At 33.3% G+C, this 12547-nt stretch overlaps 1 protein-coding gene across 1 annotated transcript; it reads right to left on the minus strand.

Moving 5' to 3' along the window:
- Positions 1 to 2042: 2042 nt before the first annotated feature.
- LOTGIDRAFT_154557 (hypothetical protein) lies at positions 2043 to 6013 on the minus strand (the record flags this gene model as incomplete). The annotated part of the gene is made up of 2 exons (XM_009063773.1): positions 2043 to 2205; positions 5430 to 6013. The coding sequence occupies 2 exons, from the start codon at positions 6011 to 6013 to the stop codon at positions 2043 to 2045; spliced, it is 747 nt and encodes a 248-aa protein (XP_009062021.1).
- Between the last annotated feature and the right edge of the window lie 6534 nt (positions 6014 to 12547).

Genomic DNA, 12547 nt, shown 5'->3' on the forward strand with positions numbered 1-12547 from the left:
GAGTTCACTAAATTCTATAATTGACAAAGTCGGAAACTTACATAGCTCTTACATAGTCTGGAATTAGTTTTATTACAATCGGAACTGATCTACTAAACAGAAACCAGTCCTACTGCGTTCAGATTCAGATATTGTAAAATAGAAATCGGTGATAGACTAATAGAGTGTCGAGGTTATTAACCTTGTTTTGAGATAATCTGCTGTCTCCCTCATTCGGACACTTATCCATATAACAACCTAAATGATGCTAAATACAATAACAAAGGGAGATAAATAAGTAATTTCCCACACAAATTAAATCATATTTAGTAAATATTCCGAGACAATGGACCAATAAGATTATAATTTCCTATTCCCTTATTACAGTTCTTATTTGGTCAATTTGGTCAATTTGATTATTGTGATACTGTATCAAATTTCCAGATACGCAAATTGATAAAGGTCATTTGCTCATCATTTAATTACCATTTATATTTCTATATTTCTTATATACCATGATAGTAATAATGTAGCCTCCCCATGTTGTCTCTTTATGTTACACGGGTGCTTCATAACAATGGCGATACAAAAGTTCCCTGAAACTACAGTCCTTTTAGCAAGCTTTTAGTAACTCATAGTGTGGTAAGACTGACTCCACTGCAGTACAGAACGTCTCTTATGTACCATTCTTATGGTTCCTTAAAATCTGATCTGAGAAAAACCTTGATCAGTTATCATATTCCAATGATGCAGATGCGGATGCAAACCAGAAGAAGCAGTTTATTAAGTAATACAAAAATATTTTTTTAAGCCAGACGTACTTCTGAATTCACTCAATGTGTATATCCGGACATCATTTTGACGTCTAGTCATCGACGATTTGCAACTAAATTTATCCACCATTTGTAAAGTGTACATCAATCAGAAACAAAAAGCAACGTTTGTAGTTTTTCATATCGTTTTGTGGTCTTGTCAGGTTTATGGAGATGAATGAGAATTGATGGCGCGAAATTTCAGTTCTGCTTGATATTTCCGTTTTCGGTACATTTCCCTCCATTAGTTCCCGCCAATTTTGGTAAGTCAATTCTGTTGTGTATTAGCGCGTGCGCCTCATTAGATCTGAGTATTGATTAATACATTTAATTATTCCCCTTGATTTGTTCTTCAAAATTCTCTTGAATGAAGAACATTTTGATACAAAGTACGCCAAGTTTTGATCATTGATCATAACAGGATCTTTCATTTCAAGATTCCATTTCGCAGACGACAATTTCTATAGCAGAAGACAGCAATTAAATAGATCTAGCAGTCAGAATGGAAAAATAAAAACTTGAAAAGGCGCCCATGTCAGATTGAGTGAAATTATCTATATTGAAAATATTAATGAAATTCCACATCAAAGTGGTAAAATTCAATACATGTCTATCTCAATCTTGGTTGGGCTCTTTAAGGTTAACAGCTAATTTGGAACTTAAAAATGATGCAAGATTAGGTTGCTGTGAGAAGGTTAATAGGTCGAATCATATCAAAATGAAGTAAGCAGTGATAAACCGCAATCTGATGTTGAAACAGCTCTACAATATAATTATACTGTTGTTCAAAATCAAAAATGAAATGAAATGACTGGAATTTTATGTCCTAATTGCATCTAGGCTATAGGCCAATGAAGGCGGCGACGACATGCAGTGTGCAATGAGGGAACTTATGCGAGGACAGCAGCATTAGCCTACTCATTTTTCGATTTTCAACTGTCGTGGGTTGCAGCAAGTTATTGTTATATAAAAACTCAAAGGAATGATGGCTACATTACGCCCATAAATCCATCCATATCAATTTCCCTACTCTATAACTGTCTTTTATCTTGACAAACCATGCCTTCAAAACAAAACAAGTCTTTTTGATATATTGAGACCGAACATTGTACGTCTGTTACTGAAGGGAGCGAATGACTAAAATTAGACGTATAAGAGAATGATATATTTTATTAATCAGTAATGTATCACAATGTTATTGATTAACAAGTCGGCCTCCTTTGATCTAACTTCATTATACAGATATAACTCCTACAGTTTCCCGTCAATATACCATATACGTTCCCGCCGAATTACTATATATGTCTGATTATAATTAGAGAGCAGCAGACGAGCCTGTATATTCTGATGACTTCTGCTCATTTTCCCTGTCGTAGTAATCGATATAGAATTATATTTAATATACAGAAAATATCTGAAATTATATACTACAGACAGATTTGTTTGAAAATTAATGTTTTTTCGTAGATTACAGGAAAATATTATAGATAAAATATCTTCTAATAGCTACTGAAGATGTTTTAAATTACACACATAGACGCAATACATTGATGAAATTAAATGCATCTCAACACCGTCATTTTGGGACAAAGAAGCTCACATTGATGACTTTGCAGAAGGACCGAGAAAGAATCCTGTCTATGACGCCCTTTCACTTCAAATGAAACTATGTGTGGAAATTCTGGCTGTATAAATGTTCAGCCAAGACATAATTATATTATCTTGGTTAGAAAGAATTTTTTATGAGCTAGTAATATGCTGATATTGTTATTAAATATTCCAGACGTTTTGCTTGTGGGTTTTAATACAATCGAGAATATAATTTCATGGTTACCCTTTCCGAACACCTGATGTGACCCTGAACATTGGTCTAACAACCTTCTTGCCATTGCCAAGAATGATTATTGAGTAATGTTATTGAAGTTTCATTATTATTAAAGGTTTATTATTATAAAATAGTATATTTATAGAATAGGAAGGTAATTTGATTGACATGTCAGATAACATTCCATATTAAATACTTATATACCACTGTAATATAGGGCTGGTTAGGTTTATATTTGAACCAGAAAACAATTCATAATATCTGCTTCATATACCACAGATAAAGACCGAGAGCTCCAGTCAGTACGCAATAGTGCATATTTGCATTGGTAGTGGAATAAGACTACTACTTTTCAATTCCAAACGGTCGTGGCAATATAGGGTCGTTTGGATGGAACCGACGTCTCCGTTCTTCGTGTTTTTTAAATGCATAAAAAACGATAGTCATATTTGTAAGTATATCTCAATTCTAACAAATGTTGTATATTTTGTTTTTACATTTCAACTATACATAAAACTTACCTTTTTAAAAAGCAACCTGTAAACTATCAAACAGGCATTAAAGACTTTCTGGAATGAATTTAAAACAAAAGTTTCCATCAACCAACCTGACGCCGTGTTTTTCTTTCTCAAGTCTCTTTCATATTTCCGATAAAATGCACTCTGTATTGTGGGGTTAAAAATTTAATTGAAGTTTGATAGTCAACTGGGTGTATCAACATATATTCTATATCTAGCATTTGAATGAACAAAATAAATTCTCAAGACAGTCATTGTTTTTAGAATTCTTAAAGCTTCAATGCACTGATCGCCGGAAAATGTAAATTTTGGAATAAATGAACATTAAGCAATTAAAGATGCAACTTATAGCTTGCGATGATACTATGGTACTACAAGTGTCCTTAAGTTTTCACAAAAATTAATGTTTATCCAGATTTACTCTCTGGCCTTCAGTTCATTTATAATGTGACTGTTTATGGATTATCAGTTTCAGTTTAGATTTTGTAATGACTATATATTCAATGGCCACCCTTAGATTTTTACTCACGAATGAAAACATATATCCTCAAAGTCAAAACAAACCTATAAACCTATTAATTTCATTTCTTTGTCAAAACGTACTAGTTGTTGTGGGGTTATGTATTGTTATGAGTCTATTTTTGATTGAGCTTTATTTGTGTCCGTACTATATATTTTACCTATTTCATTACATTGGTAATATTATATAGATATATGAATGAATAAATATGTTTTGATATTAATACAGATAGACTAAAGAATTACAAATATTGTCACCAGTTAAAGAGCTCACGATCATTAGATATTGCAGTGTTTGTTCCATCATTTAACTGGGGTTTCAGCTATTGATGTTTCTTATCCTCGGAGATCCCACCTATAGTTTCAAGCTACAAATTATACAATTCTAATCGACTATTTTTTTTAGATAGTCCTTTGTTTAACATCACAACAGTAAGGTGCCTGGAAAATACCATTAAAATTGCTTTCTCTAGTACTAGAGTGGCGATATACTGGCACTAAACTGTTTGATCATAATACATGTGCATGGAACATGATCCGTGCGAAATCCCACTCAATACATGCACTTCAAAGAGTCGGCTCATAATATGGGCTCAATCCCTACCTAAGTGCAAGAAATAATACAACTATGAGCACAAACAAAAATTGTAGTAAAAGAACATCGGCCTCTACTCGTAAATCATCAGTCATGTATATAGACAACAGAGTAGAGCTCATATAGTAGAATTAATGTAGTGTATAGATTATATCAATGTGAGCAGACTCTAGCAATATATTTCGATAACTTCTTATACACGATAATATTTAAATCCTCGACTCACCCAGCAACCTTATTTCTGACTTTGATGTTATAAACGGTAAACCAGTAGTGTCGGCACTTTTACAAAATAAGCTCTTGATACGAATAGAATTCGAAGTGAATAAAACTAAGAAAGAGAAGAATGAAACAAACCCTTACTGATAAACTAACATTTTTTGTAGTCGTATTTCAATTCAAGTTCTTCAAAATCGATATGTTTCAAGTAAATGAATATTTGAAATTGAATGAAGGCAATAGATTGATTACTAACTTTGATTATATGATAAAAATGTAATGTAACGTATTGTTTGTAATGTTCAATTGATTTGTCATTGATTGTGTTGAGTTGCAGTTGAGATGACATTAGCAACAGCTAACCTATAGGTGGCGAAGAAAAAGCCATTGACTTTACAAATGATATGAAACGGAACAACGCAAAATTAGTAATACATTATTATCATATTCTGCCAAATGTGATCATATTGACCAATGTTCGAAGATATACAAGAAATACTGTCATTCATTACCAGTGTATTTTTGTATAAAATATTACATTTACCAGCATATTATCTCTATGATTAAACGCTATTATCGCTATGATAAATCGTGTTCCTCAACTGAGCAGATTTGTCAATTTCAAAAGGTTTTAATTACGTTACTACGAATAGTATTTTGTGTACAAACGTGGCTTTGCTTGGTTTGATAACTACTTATATTGATAAGTATGTGACAGTGTGAACCTTTGAGCATGTATGTTGATGTCTTATGTGTTGTAAGTTCTATGCTGTATCATTGTGAATTAATGATATGGATTGCAAACTATACATACAATTGTGCTGTAAATGATCATTGATCGTAACTTATATTTTTTTTACGATAAAAGTTTATCGTACGTCAATGTATACAGTGTGATGTCTAGAACATTGCATGTATGTATTATATTTATATAGATCTGTGAAGAAAATTTCACTTCTTACCTGTACCAATCTAATCCTTTATTATAATGTTTATCAAAGAAATGAGGTTCGGGTCCAGGAGCCCTGACATTAGGATGAATCCTTAAAAACTCCAATAGGGCCCTCGTGCCACCCTTCTTTACTCCAATAATTAAGGCTTGTGGAAGTTTTCTACTCATAGTAGGTTTGATTTGAGTTAATGATGAATCTACCCCACCCCCATCGTTGATATTAACATTCTCGTTGTTTGAAATATCTATATTTTTATTATAATAATCATCTACGTATATATCACTTTGTTTGACACTGTCACTATTAGTTTCACTTGGAGCAAACTTTAATGCATTTTTATAATCCAAATCACCAGAATTGGAAAATTGTAGCACTCTGTTGTGTCGTTGAAAGTTTCGGACATCAGTGCCAGTTTCGTCCGGGGGTTTCCCTCTGATATATATGGAATCCTCATTACGAGGAAAGTCTGGGAAGCCCACTGAAGAGGACCACGTAAACACTAAAGCATATATTGCTAACATGGTGATTCCTGCTACAGACAGAATAAAATACGAAATCAACCTCTTTAATCGTACATGGCTCACAATAAACATTTCCAAAACATTGCAGTATTTATATTTCTTCTCTCCATTCCATTATTTATTCACCATCAACATTTCTACTATCTCTCACTCCGAGCACATCACTTTGTCATCACCATGTAGTATTAATCCGCCGAAGAATCGGGATTAATGCGTATGAATACAAACATCCACGTGTATTTGTATATATTTATTTAAGAGTAAAAAGCCTGTATAACACTGTGTTTAATAATAAAGTAAAAACAAGTATAACATAGAGAAATGATTCACGTATTGCCCTGGTTATATTCACCGCGTGTTAGAGCTCTATTGTATCTCTACAGTAGCACGTGATAAATTCTAACATATCATTGGTTGATGAGACTCTAGGGGTGGGACTTGGGTTGTGAATGAAACTTTAGCTCTGGTAATTGTTAGAGCTTTTTACTCGAATGACTGCGAACAAGAAATTAGACTGTTCTTCGATCTACGGGTCAGTGGATTCTGAATTCAGATAAATTTTTAACGACGACAAAGAATGTTGTTGATGAGTTTAATTGAATATTTGATCAAATCTTTGATGTTAGTTAAGTTTTATGTCACGTGTCATTTTGTGGTTTGGAGAAAATTTTGATTTTTCACCAGTATTCAATGTATGATCAATGATAATACATGTAAGTACAAAGTAAAATATGTACATTACGTTGATCTATATTGTGTACTCTTTTCATGAACGCGAAGGTGTGTGTTTGTGTGTGTTAGAATAGTAGGCTCAACAACTAGAACATACCATTACCAATTGACACTAACTCATCTGTAGGGAATCTATGAGTTACAGGCCGAGAACATACCTTTGAATTTATCAACCCGGTTTCACACTGAAAGTTATGCAGGTCGGAAGGCCGATATGGAAACAAATGGACTTCTCTTTTAAATTTTAGTGTGAAGTGACTTCAATATCGATCTTGCGACTGAGAGCAATCAGGATTGCAAGGAATGCATCTGGGATAATCTGATGCATTGCTAGATAGGCGCACCTGATTTGAAATAGTTGGAAAACCAAAGTGATAAGCAGAACTTATGATTTTAAACCCTTAGTTCATTTTATTGCTATCCACTGATACATGACTGCTTCAAAATTACTGTTCCACCTTTCAACTCTGCATTGGTTGTTCACTGCAGCTGCATAGTGATGACTTCTGATATTTGTCTTTTCAAAACACTTTCCGCTTTCTTTACTGAAGCGTAACTTTTGAGCTAGTTGTCAGCAAAAGCAAAACCAATTTATTTCTGCAGAAACCGCAAAATATATGACGGCTAAGACAAGATGTCAAGCAAGTGTTTTCATCATGGACAGACCATTCTTTTATATGTAAAATGGTAAAAAATATGAAAGTGTGAGTGCGGGGGGCAAAGCCGGGCCAGCATCTTTTATGGGGGGTGGGGAGAAGAAACGGCCCTGTTATTATAATGCACGTTATATGCATTATAATTTCTATTTTGATTCAATTATCGAGTTAAGATCTTCAGGACCACAGAAGCCGTTATTATAATGCTTTGTCTACCCGGAGGAAGTAGAGAAACTTCCACTAGGTCTCTGAACATACCACTATATAGAGAAATTCTGGTTTGCTAGCATAATGTTTGCAGTATGTCTGAAGATAGGTTCGAAACGTTTAATTTTGAATTTGTTTTTTAAATTTACTGGAATTATGGATGGTAAGAAGGAAAGCGTTGTAGGACACCATTGTTCGACCTAAGATCTCTGCTTTCTGGTAATCACCTCAAGATTGACATGGAATAGCGTGTAATATAACAGCTATCAAAATATCACATTCCATTTAATTCATTGTCATTGTGTTCAATTCACCTTGTAAAATGTACGCTATATACCATTTTTTACTAATTCTCTTTTAAAAAAGATGACACTTGATAATGTCAATAGTTGAAACTTGAAATTGCAGGCAAAAATATTCTTAGATTTAGTTTCTTTAAAAGATGAAATCGTACAAGAAAATATTAAGGTTAGTGATCAATTTCTCTGCAAATTCAATGTGGAAAAACAATTTCAAAAAACAATGTCAAATGTAATGTATAATATTGTTCAAGCTCATAAAGAAATGCCATAAATATGATATGTGTGAACTGGTCCTTACCACAGAATTAGTCTGTGGAATCATTAAACCTGTTTGTAGAGGCGAGACGTAATCTAATAGTAAGAGAACGAGAAAGGTGGACAAAATATGAAATAAGTGGAGACATGCAGACAAAATCGCAATCTGTTGTGTAACATACCAATATTGCCAATAAATCTTTATCAGGGCCCTTTTTATCAAGAGTCATAATTAGCTTTTTGAGAATGTATACAGGTAGAAATATTAATCTAATTAACCTATAGCTGCATGGTTCTTGTGTTATTTGAGTAGCCTACCTAGTACAGAAGCAGACAGTGTAGAGTTCAATCATTGATTTTGATGCTAAAACAAGCACATCTTAACCTGTAGGATTACAGACTGAGACTAGACAACTACACTAGTTGTAGACCTCTAAAACATCGAGTGCATCCTATCCAGCTTCCATTGTCCCATGCCTGTATCTCAACCTCGAATCTGTTCGTGCAAGCTAAGAGACTATATTTGATCCTTTATTTACGGTATACGATCAAATAGAGATCAAAGGACTTTTTATGCAAAAGTAAACGCATTTCAGTTCATTCGACAATTGCACATGCATGCATAGTTTTATAGATAAAATAATAGAAAATTAACATGCATTATTTGATTATTCATAATTTATGTAATTCGTATCCCTCCTGTTGACATGATAGTGAGCCCGTTATGGAAACGTCAATGTAAATATTATTTGCCTCATAATGATTGTCCTTTTTTAAAGATTGAGTGCATGAATAGTTCATTCTCACTTCATTTAGAAATTGGAATAGGTGATCTGGAACTGTTGGGTATTTTCCATCTGTTCTGATCTTAAATTATATAGAATAATAACTCGTCGTTACATAGTAATTGGCTTTAGTTTGAACAACCTACAAACAAGGTTGTCATTTAAGTCCTTTTTAAAATATGCGACAATCATCTTCGTTTACCATGAAGTAATTTCTCTTGTAGGCCGACACAATGGGAATAAACTAGCCCAATTGCTGTTGGTATTGAACGGTATTTTCTATATATTACTGAATAATGATTTGTATATGATACATATGCTCATAATATATAGTTTATTGCACCTTTAAATTATCAACCTCGGTTTATCTTTTTGTCGTTTGTAGTTGTACGCCACGGAGATCCTTCTGCAGTTGAAAATCGAAGAACGGTAGACTTATTTTGCATGCTGTCATAAGTTGAGAAATGAGATGCTGAAAACAATTGTATCCCTATATATTAGTTGTTGGTTAGGCATATATGTGGATTTTCTTTGATGTGCAAAATCAAACAAACTGTCAGAATGATGACGTGTATGATAAACATTATTCACAATGATAATTATTCTAATTAATTCTTATATTCATCATATTCTCTTTGATATTGATTATATAGCACCAGGTTGTATCTATATCTGATACAGGTCGACATGCCATTTACAACTCATACTCAGTATCGAGTCTTTCGATTGCAAGAGTTTTCAAATACTGTCCTGTGGAGTGTTCATTTCATGCTCTCTCTTGTTGCCACTTTTTACCCTTGCAACGGCGTTAGCAATAGTTATCTAAATAGTGACTTAAACAAGAAATGAGTGAAGGGGATACTTTGATTATTGCCTTTGCAACTATTATTCACCCGTTCTAATGCTGGGACTGAATGATAAATAAACTTTCTTCAACGTCATGTATTTATTAGATCAGATTAAACTGGAATAGGCAATGACATAGATCAGTTAGAAAACTGTAAAACTGTTTAAACGTATTCATGAACATAATAAATCATCGATTCTTTTTACACAGAAATCCTGCTGGCAGCCATCTGAATATTGTTCTTATTAATTATTGATGGAAGGAGGCCGAGGTCAGCTCAGGTAGATGTAATATGAGACCAATATATGGATTTCCAAATCATCATGTACGTGACAAATTAGCATTAATATTTCTTTTTTTAATGCACGCATAGATTATCAACATTCTCTATACAACACATCTGTCAAACCTAGAAAATACTTCTATAGTTCTTGGAATCGTTGCATTATCTTTGGATGCATCCGAGTTTAAAGTATATTGTAGAAATCAAAAGTGGCTTTTCAGATTGCAATCAAAAGTCCATGTTTTCGAGTTGATGAGAAAGTTCTCTATTATTTTATATGAACATATTGGGTTATTTTGAGGTTAATATATGACGTGATAGTCAATTAATACGTATATAGATTATACAGTCAAGTAACCTAATTTCGTGGAAACCTATTATTCGTGGATTTCCGGAAAGGATTAATAATTTACATGAGCGACCTTGCGCGACCTCCGCATTAGCTTGTTTTGATAAACATGGGTTTTCTGTTCAATATCAGCTAGTAGAATGAATCCAGTAGTTTCAAGTAAGGTAAAATGTATTAATGTATACTTTGACAAATACAAAATGGCGGATTTCACTTATTACCAAACGTCACCATTTTTTATCGGCCGAATTTCCTTATAATCCCAAGCGGTAATCGGAATTCCAAGTGTCGTCTGCTAGAATATATTCCAACAAATGAAGTCACATGATCAACTAACGGATTCCATGTCAGCAGAAAATTTCTATGAAACACAAAGTGGACCATATTCTTATGTTGTTTCAGTGACTTTTAGCAATAAATCATGCTACGTATCTTATTTTGTCAGTCACTATTTATTTTTTAAAATCGTGGTTCTTTGAAGGAATTGTCACTAGTTATAATGAATTGATATTAAAGATAAATACCAAGAGAGGTTAATTATACCACCCGGTATCCATACAACGTGTTTTTCTCGACTTATTTATAGATCAAACATTATACACGAAAATAGGTGACGCAAAGTGAAGGATTCATAAAGAAAATCGAAATAAACCAATTTTAATTATTTTGTAGAATATCTGAGGAAACATCTAAGACATAAAATTTTTTTTTCGTTTTTTTGACTTTGACGAAATTCGGTGTTGAATCCTTATATCCACGAAAATAGGTTACACCACTGTACTGAATATACCTTTATACACCTCGCTTAATTAACTTAATATAATATACTTCTTCATTCAATACACAATATGTGCTTTGTAGTCTCGTGTTAGAGAGGAATTTAGTCAAAGATATTAAACAGACAGAGTGACCTTGAAAGTGTATATAACATTGTACCCTAAAATTTGTGGGCTTTTTTTAATTGTCGTATCGGCGTGGTAATTTTTTTTTCGGAGATAACCTGTCACACTCATATCACATTACGTTGCCAGCAATGCAATTATGTTTTTACATTGATTGATTTTCGCTCATACCAATGTACATGTGCCAAATGTTAGCAGGCGTCAATATGAATATCAATCATGATGATGTCAAGCAAGAAATCTGTTAGTTGAAAGATTCTCATTGATATTTAACACAACGGCTGGTATAAGAAACATAGACAAAAGTACAAAGGGGAACAAGTCATGTACAATACTGAACACAGTTAACTTACCATATAACCACGTATTGTTTATGTTATATGTAATGCTATCTTCACTATGAACTTTCTGTTGTAACCATATGTAGTGTGAGTTTATGCAACTTTCAAGTCATATAAGAGAATTTAAACTTAGAAAAGACACCCCTGAAATAAGCGTGCAAAAAGGCCTACATGTCCAAAATATCTGTATAGGGGGCTGGCAAGGGCTATAGAAATAGTGGTGGCATTTTCTGTTTGCCATGATAAATGATATTATTGATGGCTTAATTAAGAAAGTATTCGCTCTAATAATGAATAAAAACTATTTCTATTATAAATAGCTAATTATTTATTTATTGTATCGATTTTTAATAAAACTTTCTTCATATCTCAAATCCATTGGGTTTTATTATATTACCATTAATATATTCAGCCGTAATTATGGGAGAAGTCGTGATGCCTGTAGGGACGGTAATAAGATAGCCTTATGTTTTGTTGCACTTTTTTAGGTGATGCTTTTCATATCTCACTATGCACAAGTAAGCTAATATAGGGACTTGGATTTGCATCAAATTCGAATTGTTTTCAAGATGCCAGTAGATAAAGAGTCAAGGAAGAATGTTATTCCCAACTGTCCTTTTAAACGTCTTCAATGGATCAACATAGCTTTTTACCCATAAAATGTCGCTTTATACTTCTTCAGATTTTCTCCTCATCAGTGATTCACTTCACAACCATGTCACATAAATTTGTATTTTTGTAATTAACTAATGAAATATTGGAAAAAAGCTCAAATTACGTACAAAATGATTCACAATGAACTAACCACTGAGTATTGAACTTGGTTGTTAAACCGTCACGAGACGGATTGACATCCAATGACGTGCAGCGACGTCTACTTCCTTTACCTCACGTGAAGTAAACCTCTGTAAATCCCGCGTGATTACGTTGATTGACACATGAGTCCA

The sequence above is a fragment of the Lottia gigantea genome (assembly GCF_000327385.1).
Source record: "Lottia gigantea unplaced genomic scaffold LOTGIsca_6, whole genome shotgun sequence".
NCBI classification, from domain to species: domain Eukaryota; kingdom Metazoa; phylum Mollusca; class Gastropoda; family Lottiidae; genus Lottia; species Lottia gigantea.